The sequence below is a fragment of the Pyrus communis genome, chromosome 15 (assembly GCF_041283825.1).
Source record: "Pyrus communis isolate YQ-2024b chromosome 15, ASM4128382v1, whole genome shotgun sequence".
Taxonomy (NCBI): Eukaryota; Viridiplantae; Streptophyta; class Magnoliopsida; order Rosales; family Rosaceae; genus Pyrus; species Pyrus communis.
The window spans coordinates 9755604-9775738 of record NC_142579.1 but is presented as its reverse complement, the minus strand read 5'-3'; the positions used below and the strand labels follow the sequence as shown (position 1 = coordinate 9775738).

Here is a 20135-nt window from a genome sequence, read left to right as displayed (position 1 = left end):
CCCGTCGAAATATCCAGATCGATGCACCTCCTCTTCTTGGTCTTCATGGAGAAAACCATTCTTAACATCAAATTGCTTCAATGGCCAATCAAGATTTGCTACAACAAAACTCGTACGGTGTTCATCTTTACAACCAACGCGAATGTCTCTTGATAGTCCACGTCAGATGTTTCTGTATACCCATTGGCAACCAACCTGGCCTTATATAGATTAATGATCCCGTCAGCTTTGTGTATAATAGTGAATATTTGCAACCCACTGGTCTCTTCCCTTTCGGCAAAGACTATTCCAAAAGTCCCATTTTTATGTAATGCATCCATCTCTATTTGCATATCGCGACCCATTTTGAATCTTCACAGAGCATCTTTAGCTTTTGTCGGAATCTGTATACTAGCCATTTGGTTCACCATAGCCTGGTGTTGTGGAAAGTGTCGGTATGTAGATACGTACTGCGTAATAACATACATAGGGTCTTCCGTTCTGTTAAGAGCCGTACTTGTGGCTTTCTGCGATTCCGTCTCAGAGGAAAACAATAAGGTTGTTAAAAAATATTAGGATTAGATGAGTAATAGTTTTTGTAGTACTTACCTCAAGGATATCCACGATGTCATGAACGAGAACAATTGAGTGGAGAAAAGGGGTTATTTCATGGACGTTCGATGGCTCATTGGATGGAGGTATCACTTTTGTTGATGCAACACAACAAAAAACACGTGGCGATAGGTGTAAGGCGAATGATAAAGAAACATGTTCCGCCAAAGTTGCTAGGGGAGTACAGTAGTCATGGATCCGAGACGGCATTCTCATGAATACGGCATACATAACCGCATTAGCCCAGTATGATTGAGGGGCCGATAAATCGATCAGGAGAGCTCGAAATGTCTCCAAAATGTGTTGGTTATTTCGCTTGACCACACCATTATGTTGTTGTTTTTGGACACGTAGTCTCATTAAAATTTTCATTTTCTTTGAAGAAATTGTGAAAGCTTCGAGTTAACATTTTGACCACCATTGCCAGAACAAAGGATTTTTTTGTTTTTTAATTTTTTTTTGGACAAAGGTAATTTTCATTATCAAAAGAGCACAATTACAAACAAAGGATCCAAATACATTGAAAACACAAAACAAAAAAAGAACCCCTAACACTAAACAAAAGCCCAACCCAAAAGAAAGGCCCAAAACAGAAAACCCTACAACACTAGCTTCCTCCACCACTGTCGAAGAGCCGACCACCGACCACAATCCAGAATCCTAGGCCAGAGATCTGACCAAACACAGAACAAAGGATCTTGATGGAGAGAGTTGAGTGTGATACAGTATAAGTTTTTGAAAGTTGTGCAAACATCACTCTTATTTTTCATCACATAGACCCAATTCAATTGTCTAACAAATATAACAATCCAACGCATTCCATGTTATGTAGTAATCAGAAAGGAACCTCAAACATCCGAATGAAACAAATCAAAAGGAAATTCTCTTTTACTAAAACTTAAAAGGATACGAAACACAGACTTTTAGCTAAAGTGCAAACATTACATTTTAACTCAGTCTTGAACACCATTAAATAAAGATGGAAGCAACTTGTGTAAATATTCAAAAGATGCATGCTCAAGTCGACGATGCCATAACCAAATCTTCTTAACCCGCTCACTATTACTACGACGAACTTGATGTACTTGACCGGATGCCACATCGTCAACATAATATAACCCCCTTTCTCTTAGTTCCACGTCGAATAATCGCCCGAATCTAGATATCCTTAAGTAGGTAAAATGTAAGAAACATTAATACAATATAATCGAATTGTTCAATAACTTGACCAACTGAAAATAAGTGGTTCAATAAAGTAAGAATTAACGACGTGCGGTGTAAAGATAAAGTGAGAGTTAAGGCAATAGAGTCGGCCCCTGTTATTGGGGCAACATCACCATTAGCCGTAACAACACTCTTTTTCGGAGGTATCGTCATATACCGAAATAGGGTTTTGTCATATGTCATGCGATCAATTGCACTGAAGTCAATAATCCCACCTACATCTCTATCAACAGATGCAATTGAAACTTTACCCAAGATTACATGTGTCATCCACAATATTAGAGAAAGAAGATAGTTGGTCAATAAGTGACAAGACCAGTTCAGGGGTCTTATGGCCAGTAGTGGTATTGACCGAAGTCATATTCGAACTACTGCTACCTCCAGTTGGTTCCTTTTTATTGCGGCCAGCAACTATTGTTGCGACTCTTGTACCTCTATCAGCTACTTTAGCTTGTCCTGTGCGACGAGAACTCTTTGCAACCTTCAGTTGTTTATGACTCTCCAAAAACCAATCCAAATAACCATGTTTTTTGAAATATGTTTCATTTGTATTTCGAGTATCATCGCTAAAATCATAATAAAGATTATCCTTCTCAATATCAGGTAGGCAAGTAGAGCGGGAAATTCTAGAAGCGAAGTTCTTGGCCACCATGGCGATGACATAATTAGGATTGAATCTTTGAAAAATATTGTATTGAAAGGTCAGGATAGAAAAGATGGGATCAAGCTTTGATTGATGTGATAAGGCGTGGACTTAGTGCACATGAGATAAAGTTTGAGAGCTTCATTTATTATTGTGATTATGCATAGGATAAGTGCGTGGTCAGCAGCAACGAATAAAGACTCAGAGTTAGTGCAATTGGGATTGGTTTTCACGATTTGTGCACACGGGTCTTTTTAAATACCAAGTGGTGGATGACGTAGAAACCCCTCCAAATCAACACACAAAACTGTTATGTGCAAACTCTCACTCTACGCAAAACCTCTCAAAGACCTTGAGATTTTTATTTTCTTTTTTCCCACCAACACACCTTCAGTTTGGATAAATAGCATTGTGGTGATAACCGGCAATATCTTCAGTTTGGATAAACAGCACTGCTTTGAGGCCGACTGGTTACCTATCTAAGTCTCGATCAGTAAGGATTTTCGAGTCCTTGTTGGAAGATGTCATCTCATCATCCTTCTCGGCGAAGTGAGGTGTTACTGCATTACTAACATTTAGCACATTGAAAGCCAAATTTGATATTGAACTTCGCAGAACTAGCAACCTTGTCTTCAGGCTCCAGAACACAAAGGCTGAGACATGTTCCTTCCTCGGCCGCAGTCAAAGTCAACAGCGCCCTCAACACCACATCAACATACATTTTAATTACTCCCTAGCTGAGCTTGGCCGACAAGTTGGCACACCCTTCATTTAACCAAAGGACATAATTAGCTTACTCACTATTCGGCCTACGCACCAAGTAGGCTAAGTAGTTTTTAGGATCAACAGTTTCAAGCATAGTTAATTACCTTTGGGCCTCCTGATGAACCACTATTAAAGCATTCTTCCACACTAGGAAGTGGCTTTGACCGAAGGTAATCACTATGGACGTTATCAAATACATCATCAAGTCTAGCAAGAAAGTCATAACCTCGCCCATTCATTAGCTCTACCTTGCGACTCTTTAGATCAGCGATACCGACTCTTTGCTAGGACGACACTTATCAAGTTCTTGCCAAATACATTTCAGTTTGTGATCTTGCTTTGTTTGGGTAGCCCTGCAGTGGAGTTAATAGATTTGAGACTTGTTAAACCCAATATTAAACATTTGGGTTGTGATGAGCCTATATTTTACTATATATTGTACCCTAATCTTAGTTTATTTTAGAAGAATTTTGATACTTTGAATTGTATTGTCAATATAGGACTTCCGACTTCCTCCACGAAAAAATGATCAAATGGACCAATTTCAGAGTGATTCTAATTGGAGGACGTTTGTGAGTTGCTTAGCTTGATCGTGTCAAAATATCATATTTTTCCACCAAGCAGTTATTTTCTAGTGATAGAATAAAGGAGCAGCGTCTAGTGTTGTCAAAATAACGTTTTAGGGTTAATTGAGCGTTTTGGCTTTCAAGATGGTATCTTTTGATAACGAACCCTTCTGCAAAGTTGTTCAGGACGTCCTAAACTTTAATTCAAATATTTTTGGGCTTGATTTGGAGCCCTAAAGGTCCAAAAAACGTGGGATTCTTTGTGTCTGCTCTGATTTCTCAAAGTTTGAATAAGAATATATTTTCTAGTTATTTTATTATATTATGTTTCCTAATTTTTATAAGACATTTTCTAGGTAAGGTTTTATTTTGTGTTATTATAAATAAGGCTATTTAGGCATTAGGGTACGAGGGGGGGGGGGTTGGGGTACGTGTTGTACCATACATTGGGCCTTAGTATTTGGGCTTCATGACCTAGCCCATGATGTATGTAGGAGGGGAAGGAAACCCTTATTTATATAAAAGGGATTCTTCACCCTCACTTGAAGAGAGAGCAAATGAGGGCAAATAATAGAAAAAGAGAGAAAACCCTAGCATCCATGATCTCTATGTACATTGTAACCCTTAATTTACATAGTTAAATTGAATCGACACCAGTGTGGATGTAGTCCCAACTTGGCTGAACCACGATATATTTTTATATTCTTGTACGTTTGTGTGATTTACGGTCAAATTTATGTTGATCCAAGATTGACCCGATTTTGTGCATCAATATTTAATGCTATCGGTGGGAATCGACACGAAAAACTATGTCAGTTCTCTCTCAATTTTTCATCCCTCCACCGTGAAACCGTCACAACCTCACCACACTCCACCGTGAATCTACAAACCCGAGAACCCAAAACCTCCCTCATTGGCTTTTCCAAAAACCCCAAATCCCCAATCTCTTCTTCCATCAATCAAGAACTCTAGAGAGAAGGTGATGCTTTTGGAGCGAGAAAGAAAATTCGAACTTCCATTTCCTCTCTCGGTTATTTGGTTCTCTCTTCGGTTGTGGGACTAGAGTTACAGCCATCGTAGAACTCCGGAGCCGACCCTTCTCCTCGAATCACAAGGAAATCTGAGAGCTTTTTCTCTTCTTCTCAATGGCATTTGAAAATTACATGAAAAATGGTGGATTCCTCAGAAGAATCAAATCGCAGCCGCTGCTTACCCAGGCTGCAGCTTGCAGCCGTGATCTTCAAAATCACGCAACTCACGATTATCGGCTTCCCTCCAGCCGCACCGCCATGGGTCGGTCTACGAAACCTAGACGAAACCGCCGTCATCTAACCCAGGTCGAGGTAGCTGCCATGCGCTATTGACGGAGTCCCCTTCGTCTACTCGAAAAGCCACCACAACCAATTGAATCGGGGGACTCGGACTGTCATCCCCACTCAACCCGAGAGACGCCACCGCCACAAACTCGCCGGAGGCATCCCTATGAAATTTTCGGCCATGCGCACTATACGGAGAAACCCCAGAAGGAGATAAGATCTTTTTCTTTTGTTATTTTATTACTTTATTATTATCATTTATGTCCTATTAACATAACAGCTCATTATTTAATAATATTATTATTGCTATATATGTATTCACTAGAAAGTTTGATCCGCGCGTTGCTGTGGGACTATGATACAGTATGGTGAAAACATATGAAAGATCATGTATCCAATGATTGTGGACCTAATAATCATGCATTCAACACCAAACACCAAAATGTCATCAAACCAAAGTATAACTTTCATTTAACTAAGTTCTTAGCACTTCAGTTCAATCTTAAGCTAAAAAGAGTAGTTCAATTGACCAAAATTACACAAAAGGGAGAAAGACATAACAAACAATTGTGGAAAGTTGTACAGTGACATTGATCCTGCAAGTTAAATATAAAAAATGTTCAAAAGAATGTAAAAGCTCAATTCAAATCATCCCTAGCATCAGTAGATTAACAATGAAAAAACAAAATTTGTATAAGTTTATATGCTTGTTGCTTGACAATTCAGCATGGGAAAAAAATGCAAGGAAAAAAATATTGTTAAATATCCGGTGAATAAGTGAATGACAGTGAACATTACATTTAGTATTAGGGGTGGAAAAAATTCCCAAAAATCCCGAACCGAACCGAAAAAATCCCGATCCCAAACCAAAAATTTCCCAAACCGAAATTCTCGAAATTTTCGGGATGCTATCCCGAACCGATCCCAAAATTTCGGTATGGGATTCGGGATTGGCTTCTCGATATTTCGGGAATCCCATACCGATATTGGATAAGTAGATTAACAATGAAAAAACGAAATTTGTATAAGTTTATATGCTTGTTGCTTGACAATTCATCATGGGAAAAAAATGCAAGGAAAAAAATATTGTTAAATATCCGGTGAATAAGTGAATGACAGTGAACATTACATTTAGTATTAGGGGTGGAAAAAATTCCCAAAAATCCCTAACCGAACCGAAAAAATCCCGATCCCAAACCAAAAATTTCCCAAACCGAAATTCCTGAAATTTTCGGGATGCTATCTCGAACCGATCCCAAAATTTCGGTATGGGATTCGGGATTGGCTTCTCGATATTGGCTTCTCGATATCTCGATATTATATATATATATATATATATTATTCTTTTATAATTGATGCTAGTAGTTTCTAATTCATGCTCTGCAATCTGGAATGCCCTACACCTTGCATATTTTTCATGTTTTGTTTGATATTCATGTGGATTTTATTATTGCTGCTGCCATGGCTGATGATTTTAGAAAGCTTGATTCTTTTGTTTCTCAACATATTGCAAAAAGGGTTTAATTAATTTGAATTTTGACTATGATAAAAACAGTCAGGCATGTCAGTGTTCAATTAAATGGTAGTGTGAATGAAATGAAATTCCTAGTTCATGAATGTGTTCTTGAATTATATATTTAAAGAACAATTCATAATTTCATATTTCAATTTGGGATTCCCGATTTGTCCCAAAATCCCGAAAATATTTCGGGATTCCCGAAATTTGGGATTCCCGAAAATTTGGTTTGGGATTGGTCTTCAAATTCCCGTTCCAAAAAATTTTGGTTTGGAATTCGGGATACTAGTTTCGGTATGGTATCCCATACCGAACCACCCCTATTTAGTATAACATGAATATGCATGTGGATAGTAAATACTAAGCAAGAACATGCATAGGTAAATAGTAACTATCAATTAACCATTTTAATTAACACTTTAAAAAAATTGTTTACGTATAAAAAATTCTAATACAAAGAATAAAACGCTCTGAATATTATAAAAAGAAATCCATATACTATACAAACACAGTCAGTATGAAAATATATGTCATTTGACAATACAAAATCAAGTAATGTCTAAAGATGATAAGCAGATCCTAGATAGTGTTTATTACAGAATAAACGTTATATCGTATGCATTAAAACAATTAACAAATTTTCAATGAGCAAAACTAAAGGTTTATTAATTAAAATCATTACATAATGATTGCTCACCTTTTGTCAACCAGTATACAGTGCAGACTTGTATTTTTATCAGTCGTTCCTAAAGTTCTCGGTTCCACATTCTACACGCGTGGACTTTAATCTTTATTGCTTTTTTATACGGTTGTACCTGATCGATAGGTGTTGGAATTGCGTCTTCTATTCAAGCTACTCAAATTTAACACAAATTTTGTAAATTTGCAAACAGTCATTGCAGTAAGTTTAAAATAAACGCCGGAACAACCTTTCAATCCCAAACAGTCATTGCATAGAAATCCCCACTAATGAAACCTTTATACACAAACCCTTCAATAAAATTAAGTGCAAAATAATATGAAAATATCCTCCAATGTAGAGGGAATTGCACGTATAGAGATTCAAAAAAGAATATTCTCTCTGAACCCATATGTGGCCTCTCCCAACCTTTCAATCCAAAACACCCTGTACTTGTCCAGGCAATCCTTTATAAAAGTCAGTCGAAAACAAAACATCGATTCCACGAAAAATTAAAAAATTCCTACTTTTAAACAGAAGAATCCTCACCGAAAGCTTCAAAGGTAGACCTGGCAATTTATTACACGACACGTTAACACGACACGTAAACGACACGAAAATAACGGGTTTCGGGTCAACACGATAACTAATCGGGTCATTATCGGGTCACACGATAATAACCCGTTAATAACGGGTCCTTAACAGGTTTACACGAGAGTGACACGCGGGTAACCTATTTCGACACGATAAGAAAAATGCTATTTTGATGATTTTAATTTTTTAAACTACTAAAAAAAACTTACTATAAAATGAAATAGATATAATGAATATGTATATATTGTTTATTAATTATTATTCTATTATTATTCTATATAAATTTTAAAATTTAAGTTTTATTTATTTATTTATTTTTATAGTATATTATAGGCAAAGATTGAGATTAAAAATCATAAAACACATTAAAAATAAAAATATCAAGTAATTTAAAAATACCAAAAACATAAAAAAATTATAATAATTAATTTCCCGCCTAATATATCAAGAGTTTCATCCATTTCCCACCTAATGTTTGGGAAATTTTGCAACCTATATCTATCCATTTCCCGCCTAATGTTTAACCCAAAGAAAAAAAATAACCAGCTTTTTTTTTTTTTTTTTTTATCTCTTATAACATTTTAACTTGAATAAAAATAAAATACGTAATAAAAAACATAAATGTAATTTTATTATTAAATATCATCACATACTAATTGAAACATAGTCTAATTAACACTTAAAATATATAAATAATTAATATATTTATTCCAAGCCATCAAAACGATAAGATTCACTAACGCTTAAAGTTTATTTATACTTTAATTAAGTATAACATTAATGCGTATCCCATCAAAATGATGAAAGTATGAATAAACTCTTACGTATTAGTGAATTTATCGTTTTCACAGGATACGTATCCTACAAAACTAATTTCAACAATCCAACCGCCAAATTTGTTTATACATGCTTCGAGATCGCATACTCCAAAAATTGCAAAAAACAAACATTCAGAGATGAAGTAATGAGACAAAACTTTTCAACGGTTATAAACGAAAAATCATTATTTAACGGTTATTTTAGCTCCGATTTTGATGACTTTTTACAGCTACACTCCTTGACCTTATATGAATACAATGAATGAATTCGATCTTTAATTTAAAATATTTACACTAGTGGATACCACAAATCTTATGTTATCCTTAATGAAAGTATAAATAAACTCTTAATGTTAGTTAATGTATCGTTTTGATGGGATATGCATCCTATCAAAACTAATTTCAATAATCCAACCGTCAAATTTGTTTATACATGCTTCGAGATCGCATACACCAAAAATTGCAAAAAACAAACATTCAGAGATCAAGTAACGAGACAAAACTTTTCGACGGTTATAAACGAAAAATCACGATTTAACGGTTATTTTAACTTTGATTTTGATGATTTTTTTACAGCTACACTCCTTGACCTTATATAAATACAATGAATGAATTCGATCTTTAATTTAAAATATTTACACTAGTGGATACCACAAAATCTTATGTTATACTTGATGAAAGTATAAATAAACTCTTAAGTGTTAGTGAATCTATTGTTTTGATGGGATACGCATCTTAGAAACTAATTTCAACGATCCAACCATCAAACTTGTTTATATATGCTTCAAGATCGCATACGCCAAAAATTGCAAAAAACAAACATTTAGAGATCAAGTAATAAGACAAAACTTTTCGACGGTTATAAACAAAAAATCACGATTTAACGGTTATTTTAACTCCGATTTTGATGATTTTTTACAGCTACACTCCTTGACCTTATATAAATACAATGAATGAATTCGATCTTCAATTTAAAATATTTACACTAGTGGATACCACAAAATCTTATGTTATACTTGATGAAAGTATAATTAAACTCTTAAGTGTTAGTGAATCTATTGTTTTGATGTGATACGCATCCTACGAAACTAATTTCAACGATCCAACCGTCAAACTTGTTTATATATGCTTCAAGATCGCATACGCCAAAAATTGTAAAAAACAAACATTCAGAGATAAAGTAATGAGACAAAACTTTTCGACGGTTATAAACGAAAAATCACAATTTAACGGTTATTGTAACTCCGATTTTGATGATTTTTTACAGCTACACTCCTTGACCCTAAATGAATACAATGAATGAATTCGATCTTCAATTTAAAATATTTACATTAGTGGATACCACAAAATCTTATGTTATACTTGATGAAAGTATAAATAAACTCTTAAGTGTTAGTGAATCTATCGTTTTGATGTGATACGCATCCTATGAAACTAATTTCAACGATCCAACCGTCAAACTTGTTTATATATGCTTCGAGATCGCATACGCCAAAAATTGCAAAAAACAAACATTCAGAGATAAAGTAATGAGACAAAACTTTTCGATGGTTATAAACGAAAAATCACGATTTAACGGTTATTGTAACTCCGATTTTGATGATTTTTTACAGCTACACTCCTTGACCCTAAATGAATACAATGAATGAATTCGATCTTCAATTTAAAATATTTACATAAGTGGATACCACAAAATCTTATGTTATACTTGATGAAAGTATAAATAAACTCTTAAGTGTTAGTGAATCTATCGTTTTGATGTGATACACATCCTACGAAACTAATTTCAACGATCCAACCGTCAAACTTGTTTATATATGCTTCGAGATCGCATACGCCAAAAATTGCAAAAAAAAAACATTCAGAGATCAAATAATGAGACAAAACTTTTCGACGGTTATAAACGAAAAATTACGATTTAACGGTTATTTTAACTCCGATTTTGATGATTTTTTTACAGCTACACTCCTTGACCCTAAACAAATACAATGAATGAATTCGATCTTCAATTTAAAATATTTACACTAGTGGATACCACAAAATCTTATGTTATACTTGATGAATGTATAAATAAACTCTTTAATTGTTAGTGAATCTATCGTTTTGATGTGATACGCATCCTACGAAACTAATTTCAACGATCTAACCGTCAAACTTGTTTATATATGTTTCGAGATCGCATACGCCAAAAATTGCAAAAAACAAACATTCAGAGATAAAGTAATGAGACAAAACTTTTCGATGGTTATAAACGAAAAATCATGATTTAACGGTTATTGTAACTCTGATTTTGATGATTTTTTACAGTTACACTCCTTGACCCTAAATGAATACAATGAATGAATTCGATCTTCAATTTAAAATATTTACACTAGTGGATACCACAAAATCTTATGTTATACTTGATGAAAGTATAAATAAACTCTTAAGTGTTAGTGAATCTATCGTTTTGATGTGATACGCATCCTACAAAACTAATTTCAACGATCCAACCGTCAAACTTGTTTATATATGCTTCGAGATCGCATATGCCAAAAATTGCAAAAAAAAAAAACATTCAGAGATCAAGTAATGAGACAAAACTTTTCGACGGTTATAAACGAAAATTTACGATTTAACGGTTATTTTAACTCTGATTTTGATGATTTTTTACAGCTACACTCATTGACCCTATATGAATACAATGAATGAATTCGATCTTTAATTTAAAATATTTACACTAGTGGATACCATAAAATCTTTTGTTATACTTGATGAAAGTATAAATAAGGGTAGATTTTTTAAAAATCTCTTGAACAATGTTATTTGTTTGAGTGAAAATTAATAATAATAAGTGTGAAAAATGTAATCACACGTAATGAAAAGCTTTACAACTTTCATTAAGGGGTCAACTCCGAAATTTAGTATGTATATACTAATTTAATATTATGTTTTACATTTTTTTGGGTCAAATTATGTTTTTCTTTTCAGTTTTATTGTTTTAAAATATAATTTTCTTAACGGGTAACGGGTCGGGTCATATTACCTGATAATATTAACGGGTTGATTTCGGGTCGGGTCATATTACCCGTTTACTTTAACAGGTATTACACGACACGACCCGTTAAGCTATCGGGTATGACACGAAAACGACACGAACACGAGAAACACGACACGAATGCCAGGTCTATTCAAAGGTGTTTTGTAAACCTCTCAGCATATCTTTCCCAATTGTATTTCTCACCTCCATCCTCTCCTACCTAACCTGAGCAATCCATGTTACCATACAAACAAAACCGAATTTGGTAGCTGGGCTAGCACTATTACATTCAAGTAAAATAAGGAATTTCAAAACATTATAGCAGAAAATCAATTACATACAATTTTTCTTTAAACGCTCTTTAAATGCAGAAAAGAAAACTAACCTCTTGTAGAAGTGATGAGAAGGAATGAAAAATCAAAACACCACCTGTTCAAAAATACAAAAATCAAAATGAAAAATGAAAAAAGAAAAGAAATCAACTTTCAAAACTCTGTGCAAAATAGTGAATTTCTGTTATGATCGTAGTATCCTCACCATTATCTTTATCACTACCCACCTGAAATTCCTTGCTCTCTGTTTTCAAATCACTCTAATTCTCATCCCGGTTAACGGTTTCAAATCGCCACTAACTTGTACAATTCCCAAATCCTAAAATTCCAATAAGGGTATGCCGAAACACAAAATTCAATTCCATTGTGTACAGACCAACATAGCGATTGAGACAGGTTTTAACTTCTACAATTGTACACATTTTCGAGCCCTAAATTTTCCCGAAAACAAAAGAAAATGAAAGAAGTTGTACCTGTTCGAAAGAGCGAATGCAAGTTTGGTGGAGCAGCGATGGCAAAGATCTCTAGTGAGAAAGCTAATAAGATGGAGCAAACCATTGAACAAAAAAACCCAGATTTTTAAAATTAAAATCACAAAAATTTCAACAAATATGTCGGAGAACTCACAAGGAAACCCAAGCTTTCGAATTGGCGATTTCCTGAAAATCAAGCTTTTCTAGGTTAAAATTTCTTCCCGAAGGCAACAGATCCAACATTCATGCAAAGAAAATTCGAATTGAAAAAAAATAATCTATATATATATATATATATATATATATAAAGTGAGAATGATTAAAAGGTGAAACATTCAAAATACCAAAAATTGTCATTCAAGAATTCTTAAAATTACAATTGAACCATAAGAATTTAAAGTAATTCACCATATTTTAATTTTGAATGAATTTTAAATTTAAAACTTTAATTAAAAAAAAAACTCCCATGTTAGTGGACGGTTTCATGGTTTTGCTTCATTTTTTTTATGAATAATTATAAAATAGTTATTTAAAAAAAAAATAAAAGACATAATCTAATATAAAAAGGCTAATTGCCACACGCGTATGCGTGTGACAAGAGGCTAGTAATAATAAAGTGAGAGAGACATACCTTCTTGCGGAGGCCAGCGATTCGGAGCTTGAGAGAGAGCTCGAGAAATATGTGGAAGCAAATGGAAGAGCCTGCTTTTCCATGTTTCTTCCCCTCCACGATGAGCAACACGTGTATAACACTATAGGAGGAAGAAAATCCAACGAAAAGGTGCACGATGAGGACGTGGGGAGGAGCAAGGGAAATCGATATAAAACGGAGGGGCAAAACAGTCCGCCCACTGGTCATCCACAGTACCCAACCCCTACGAATTTTAGTATATATGATATCACATGACCACTACCATAAAACACGGCACAGTCTGAACGCTTCACACATACTTACATTATTTGAATGTTTGTGGTGAAATACAACTGATTCGTGGCACAATATGCTTATATGTGTCCCCTATTGTCTTCATATTTATCTGTCACATGAGTTTTATTGTTGTTCGTAACTAGTTTCTTTTGCTAGGGCGAGGCCACGAGCTTAGCAAGAATATGTAATTTATTTTCAATTAACTTATGATATTATGCATGCATGTTTTGAATTTGATCACTGTGTTTTAAACTATCTAAGTGTATTAGTGATTCACGACCATTATGATATTTAGAAAAGTAATTTCATGCAATTTTGGTCCGAAGGTTCCTTGAAATTGGCGTGGGCTTGTTGTGGTTAATAATTGTAATTTCACTTAGGATGAACACCATGTCTTAAGGGTTGCATGGTTTTTCAAAGGGTTTTCATAAAACTTAATGAGTTTTTCGTGTTCATATTTGATCTGAATGTCCGGACAGGTTGCATGTTAGATATACGTTCTGTGTTGGAGGTTCCAAGGAAGACATATATTAGGAAAACTTAACCTTCAAAATGTGCATGGGTAATTCATAAGTGACTGGGAGAACTACGTAGGATTGTTAAGGTGACGGCGGAACCCTAGTATCTCTTTAAATTGGTTTTCTAGTTGATTTCTTAATTTGTTTTTTGTTGTTTTTTTGTTAAATTCGTTTTTATTAATTTTTTGTCACAAAATCAACATTTTCCAAAACTTTGTTTCAAGTAATTAATTAAGAATTAGTTTAAACATAAGTTATTCATTTGTAATACAATCACGACCGTTTAAGCTAGAAACTCTAATAATACATATTCCTTATTAGCTAACAAACATAGGTAATCGTAATCTCTAATAATCCCACGTGCATAACAAAAGCCAACCAAGTGTATGGCTCTCTGTGGAACTCACTTGCTGCCCTTGTAGAATTGGACAATACAACTCACGTGTCATGACTTAAACATGGACATGTGTCCTTTCATGGGTCAACTTTTAGTTTTAATTTGAAAATTCCACCTTCAATTCCTAGCTTGCGCTGTATAAATAGTAGTAGTGACATCTTAATTTTCATACATCGATCTCATCTTAATTTTCATACATCGATCTCATCTGCAATTATCATTGTTGTATTATTTTCTCCACCATGGAGTCCCCGATAATTACTATCAAAGTTATCATTTCATTCTTTTGCTCGTACATGCTTTTGTCGCACTTGCATCTCACCACTTTGAACCCTACTGCCTTTGCTTTGGAGGACTGTCAGTTTCCAGCCGTCTTTAACCTTGGGGACTCTAATTCAGATACTGGCGGATTGGCCTCATCCCTTATTGCACCAACCCCTCCTTATGGCGAGACATTTTTTGGTATGCCGGAGGGAAGATTCTCAGATGGCCGTCTCATAATCGATTTCCTCGGTATGTGTATTTGTTCTACCTTAATTCTTACTTATTTCATAGTTTTCTCTGCTTCTACTTATTTCTTATGTGGATGAAATTACTTCTTGTTTCCAAACTGTTTCATTGATGATCTTGAAACTTAAAACAGTTTATCTGAAACTACTTGGAATAGATACCTCCGTTGGATGAAGTAGCACACATCACTATATACTTTGTTCTAAATTATTAAATTAGTATTTCTTTTCTCATAGAAACGAAAGATTGTATACTTTTTTTTAAAATTAATGTAGGGTTTCTGACTTGGAATCTCTAATACACTCTAAGATTAAAGCTTGGAGAGGTATTCGTCAATTTACCCTCTGAACTTGTAAGGATTGGCCAATTTCTCCCCTCAACTTTAATTTTGGTCAATTTCCCCCCCCCTCAACTCTCATAATTAGTCAATTTCCCCTCTCAACTTTAATTTTGGTCAATTTCCCCCCTCAACTCTCATCATTAGTCAATTTGCACCCTACTGTTAATTTTTTTTAATTTTCCATCTATTCTTCCGTTAAGTAGGTATCCGCATGACTGCCTTTAAAGGGCAAAAAAGTCATTTTCCCTACACCTTTTATCTACTTCCTTTTCTGCGAACTTTCTCTTCTTCTTCCTTTTCTCTTTTTAATTTTCCATTTATTCTTCCGTTAATTATGATAGTTGAGGGAGGAAATTAGCCAAAATTAAAGTTGAGGAGGAAAATTAACCAATGATCACAAATTCAAGGGATAAATTGATGAATACCTCAAGTTTGGAAGAAGAAAGTCGAACTTCAACCATGCGTACATGTATAAAACGAATCCAAAAGCAGAATATTATTGTTTGAAACCGTGGAGCCGGTTGCATTTCTGTCGAATCCAAAAGCGTAGTTTTCTTGGTGTGGCCCATGTTAAAAGGAATCCATTGAAGTTTATACGCTTCTCAATTGTTTGTCACTTGCCATAATTTAACCTTGATGGGATGAAATTTTTTAGCATGTAGGTCACATTATAACATAATATTATTAACTCACATGTTATAGAATAAGTGTATAACATAATTTATATGTTATGAATTTATGAAATAATATTAATTAATAAATGTAACAAGAAATATTATATCAATAAGACAATTTCTTGGTGTATCAGTCGCTGAAAAAAATTTCATATATATTCATTACCAAATTTTTTATTAAAGGCTTCACTACAAAGTTGCCTTTTAAACTTATGAAGTTTTTTTTACTTTTTGTCTTTCAATTTTTTTTTTTCCAAAAAATGATCATCTGTGAACGTTTCTTAAAATGATAAGTGATTATTTTTTAAGGTTATTTCACTCAAAGCATTTGTGTTTACTTTGACGAAATACTGTCTATGTATTGACTACTTCTATCTAGAATCCTAACATCTATTTTTCTTCCCATCAAGTTGATAATTTGCATTTAGACTCAAAATATTAGCCAAATTGAATTGTAGTTCACCACTAGTTTTGTCAATTCTGGCAGCTAACCCCCAACGTGGGACCAACTTTATTGACTTAAGTGACACTACGCCTAAAATTCTCAAGTAGATAGTTTGCCTTCCAGTTTGAGTGTTATTTCTTTTATTTTTTTATTTTGTGCGGTCATGATTAAGTCATGTCAACATTTTATATTGATTTTTTTTATGAAGATAATAAGACAAAAAATAATAAGAATATGAAATATTAACATGACTTAACCGTCATCGCACAAATAAAAAAAAAGATGAGAATGACATCCAAACATGACGTAATCATCCCGATTATTCCTCAGATATAGTTGTAAAATTCTTTTCTTTTCGTTTTTGGAGTTTTATCTATTCAATAATTTTTATTTTTTGTGCTGTGGTGGTTGTCTGACAAAGCTTTTGTGGTTCAGCAAATAGTGTTGGCCACCCTTTTCTAAGCGCATATTTGGATTCGCTTGGGACCAACTTCTCGTACGGTGCAAATTTTGCCACTGCAGCTTCCACAATCAGGCTGCCCAATAGCGTTATACCAAATGGTGGATTTAGCCCTTTCTTTCTTGATATTCAGTACATGCAGTTCATGCAACTCAAATTCAGATCACGACTTATAAGGCAAAGAGGTAAACTACTAAAACTTGAATGTATTGATGTATCAATTGCAATGCGTGTTCCAATTTGGATTAATATCTACTGATCATAAAAGCAACATTTACATGGGTGGAACCCATATAAGTAGGATTCCCCTTTTTTGGTGGTTAGTATATGTCGTACAAACACAATTACAGATAATGACTAGGGTTTTGGAACGAAATTTTGTTTTTTGAGCTTTGGGCACGTTTACATATAGAGAATAAGAATTAAAATAATTTTTATGTTTATTAAAATATGAGTTTGAGAACCATTTCACTTTTTAATGCTCTCATGTGTTCAGTAGCACAAATATAATTAGATAACTGTGTGTTTCTTTTTGAAACCCATTATCAAATACCTAAACATCTAGAAGTAGAGCAACTAGAGGGGCTAGTTGTGATTATGTTAAGTAACCATGCCCTTCATCTTGATTTCCAGGAGGAATATTTGCAAGTTTACTGCCCAAGGATGAGTACTTCCCCAAAGCTTTATACACATTTGACATTGGTCAGAACGACCTTGGGGAAGGGTTCTTTGCAAACAAGACTATTAAGGAAGTGAATGCATCTGTTCCTGATATAATCACCAAGTTCTCAACAAATATTCAGGTAACCTTTGAAAATAATGACGTAATTGGTGGGTTTTTGATTATTGCCGTAATATGTTTACCAATCGATGATCATCGAGATAATGTTGTGATGTCACAAAATGTAGAAAATATATGACTTGGGAGCCAGATCGTTTTGGATCCACAACACTGGGCCAATTGGCTGTCTCCCTTACATTTTAGCTAATTTTCCATCAGCTCAAAAGGATGAGGTTGGCTGCGCAAAGTCTTACAATGAAGTGGCTCAGTATTTTAACCACCAATTGAAGGAAGCCACAGTTCAACTTAGGAAGGATCTTCCTTTGGCTGCATTTACTTACGTGGACATATATTCTGTCAAATACTCTCTTTACAAGGAGCCCAAAAAATATGGTAAGCCGCCCAAACTGTATGATATTTATACACAAAACATACCTGCATTTTAGAGGCCTCCCTTGTTAGAAAAACTTGAATTCACCATACGTTACGATACGCTGAGAGAAATATTGAGTGGAATAGGTGCATTCAAGTTTTTCTGTCAGTTACGTTGGATGGCTAGGACTTGAAATGTCCTATCAAAATGGTCGACTTAACAATGGTACGACTAGATTAAATCAAACATTTTCACATAGTATGAGGTAAAAAAAGTCACCTCTGCTAGGATGTAACTTTGTAAAACTTAGACGAGTAGTGCTATTTTTACCACCTAATTTAATGTACCACAATTCAGTACCATCTAATGTTACAACTGAGGTGAACAAACCACATCAATAAAAAATTATCTTGTGGAAAATGAGGTGTATAATCACATCACGAAAATTAAGAATCATTGTTTGACTCACAAGTCCTTAGGGTTTGGTTGGTTGGACTTGTATTTGCGTTAGTGTATTATATAATATGATAAGGGATGTGTTGATTATCAGTTTTTCATAACAATCGAGAGCACACCTAAAACGTAATTGTAGATTAGAGAAATTTAATTAATGTTAATTATTTATTTTCCGTTGTATGAATCTTTCTTGAAACTTTTTTCAGGGTTTGAGTTCCCACTTGTTGCTTGTTGTGGGTTTGGTGGGAAGTACAACTATAGCAGTAGTGCTGGATGTGGAACAACAGTTACAGTCAATGGAAGCCAAATATTTGTTGGTTCGTGCAAAAGCCCGTCGGTGAGAGTGAATTGGGATGGCATTCATTATACTGAGGCAGCTAACAAGTTTGTTTTTGACAAAATTTCAACTGGAGCATTTTCAGATCCACCCCTTCCTTTAAAACATGCATGTCACAGGATTTAGACTAATTACAAATTAATTAATCCATAAATAAGTACTCCTGCAGACGCATGCATGTGGAAAACTGGAAATCTTTTATTGCAATAATGTTCTACCTTGTGTCAGCTACTTTGAGTCGTTAAGGTAGTAGGTTAGAACCACACAAAAAATAAAGGCTCCAATATTCAGTACTGTTGTAACTATATTGGAAACTCTTATGATGAGTATATACTTGCCCACTTGTATAAGGTCTATCAGTTTCATCCTTAAGGCATGTAGTTTCCAAATGCAGATAATTTGATGTAACCATATGAGGAGTGTGGCACCACTTCACTTTTAGTTTGAAGTTTATTGAGAAAACGTATTCTACTTGAGGCTAAAGAAACATCTACCGGCTTATTCGCTTTGCACACGAGTGTAGGTGCAATTAAAGTATGAAAGATAGCAAAGTTATTTGCACACCTTAAAACATTCTGTCTCCAACATCTTCAACACTTTAAACCAAAAAACAAAAAAAAAACATCTTCAACACTTGTGTGAGGTGATCAGGATTTGCCTCAACATGACGTCGAATCAAACTTGATGTACTCTTATTTTTCATCACATAGACCCAAGTCAATTGTCTAACAAATGTAACAAACCAATGTATTCCATGTTATGTAGTAATCGGGAAGGGACCATAAACACCTGAATGAACCAAATCCGAAAGGAAATTCTCTTTTGTTAAAACTTAAAGGGTACGAAACACAATAACTTTTAGCTAAAGTGCAAACACTACATTTTAACTCTGAGTCTTGAGTACCATTAAATAAAGATGGATGCAACTTGTGCAAATATTCAAAAGATGCATGCCCAATTCGACAATGCCACTACCAAAATCTTCTTAACGCGCTCGTTGTTACTATTACAAACTTGATGTACTCGACTGGATGCCACATCTTCAACATAGTATAACCCCTTTCTCTTGGTGCGATGCTTAATGATTGCTCGAGTCTAGATATCTTGAAGTAGGCAAAATGTAGGAAACATTAATACAATACAATCCAATTGTTCAGTAACTTGACCAACTGAAAATAAGTGGTTCAAAAAAGCAATAATTAACAACCTACAATGTAAAGATAAAGTGAGATATAAGGCAATAGAATCGGGCCCTGTTACTGGGACAACATCACCATTAGCCGTAACAACACTCTCTTTAGGAGGTTTTGTCATATAATGAAACAGGGATTTGTCATATGTGGATCCGTTGCACCGAAGTCAACAATCCCACCGCATCTT

The 20135-nt window shown here is 34.5% G+C and overlaps 2 protein-coding genes across 17 annotated transcripts; one reads left to right on the top strand and one right to left on the bottom strand.

Annotated features, from left to right (window-relative positions):
- The first annotated feature begins 4582 nt into the window (after positions 1 to 4582).
- On the top strand, positions 4583 to 19105 carry LOC137745096 (esterase). Of its 2 annotated transcripts, none has more exons than XM_088685757.1 (7): positions 4583 to 5908; positions 6950 to 7447; positions 14225 to 14892; positions 16784 to 16993; positions 17442 to 17611; positions 17718 to 17982; positions 18625 to 19105. In XM_088685757.1, the coding sequence occupies exons 3-7, from the start codon at positions 14622 to 14624 to the stop codon at positions 18879 to 18881; spliced, it is 1173 nt and encodes a 390-aa protein (XP_088541883.1). In that variant the 5' UTR covers positions 4583 to 5908; positions 6950 to 7447; positions 14225 to 14621; the 3' UTR covers positions 18882 to 19105. The 2 variants fall into 2 exon arrangements, with proteins under 2 accessions (XP_088541883.1, XP_088541884.1); XM_088685758.1 differs by having other exon boundaries at positions 4584 to 5908; positions 6950 to 7397.
- On the bottom strand, positions 11882 to 13492 carry LOC148690504 (uncharacterized). Of its 15 annotated transcripts, none has more exons than XR_015956711.1 (6): positions 13168 to 13492; positions 12691 to 12722; positions 12537 to 12599; positions 12269 to 12382; positions 12117 to 12160; positions 11882 to 12000 (listed from the first exon to the last, which is right to left on the bottom strand). XR_015956711.1 is itself a non-coding variant. In XM_088685763.1 (5 exons), exons 1-5 carry the CDS (start codon positions 13248 to 13250, stop codon positions 11971 to 11973), a joined length of 252 nt encoding a protein of 83 aa, XP_088541889.1. In that variant the 5' UTR covers positions 13251 to 13491; the 3' UTR covers positions 11882 to 11970. The 15 variants fall into 15 exon arrangements, 6 of the variants coding, with proteins under 6 accessions (XP_088541889.1, XP_088541890.1, XP_088541888.1 ...); XR_015956712.1 differs by having other exon boundaries at positions 11882 to 11956; XR_015956713.1 differs by having other exon boundaries at positions 12291 to 12382.
- Positions 19106 to 20135: the final 1030 nt, after the last annotated feature.

What these genes read in the sequence shown, in the direction of transcription:
- LOC148690504 (XM_088685759.1), bottom strand. Translation starts at nt 13,395, where the DNA reads ATGACCAGTGGGCGGACTGTTTTGCCCCTCCGTTTTATATCGATTTCC. An exon ending in TCGCTGGCCTCCGCAAGAAG is followed by an intron (nt 12,723 to 13,167) that starts GTATGTCTCTCT and finishes CTTGATTTTCAG; the next exon opens with GAAATCGCCAATTCGAAAGC. An exon ending in GCATTCGCTCTTTCGAACAG is followed by an intron (nt 12,161 to 12,536) that starts GTACAACTTCTT and finishes ATTTTTGAACAG; the next exon opens with GTGGTGTTTTGATTTTTCAT.
- LOC137745096 (XM_088685757.1), top strand. Translation starts at nt 14,622, where the DNA reads ATGGAGTCCCCGATAATTACTATCAAAGTTATCATTTCATTCTTTTGC. An exon ending in ACGACTTATAAGGCAAAGAG is followed by an intron (nt 16,994 to 17,441) that starts GTAAACTACTAA and finishes CTTGATTTCCAG; the next exon opens with GAGGAATATTTGCAAGTTTA. An exon ending in CAAGGAGCCCAAAAAATATG is followed by an intron (nt 17,983 to 18,624) that starts GTAAGCCGCCCA and finishes AACTTTTTTCAG; the next exon opens with GGTTTGAGTTCCCACTTGTT.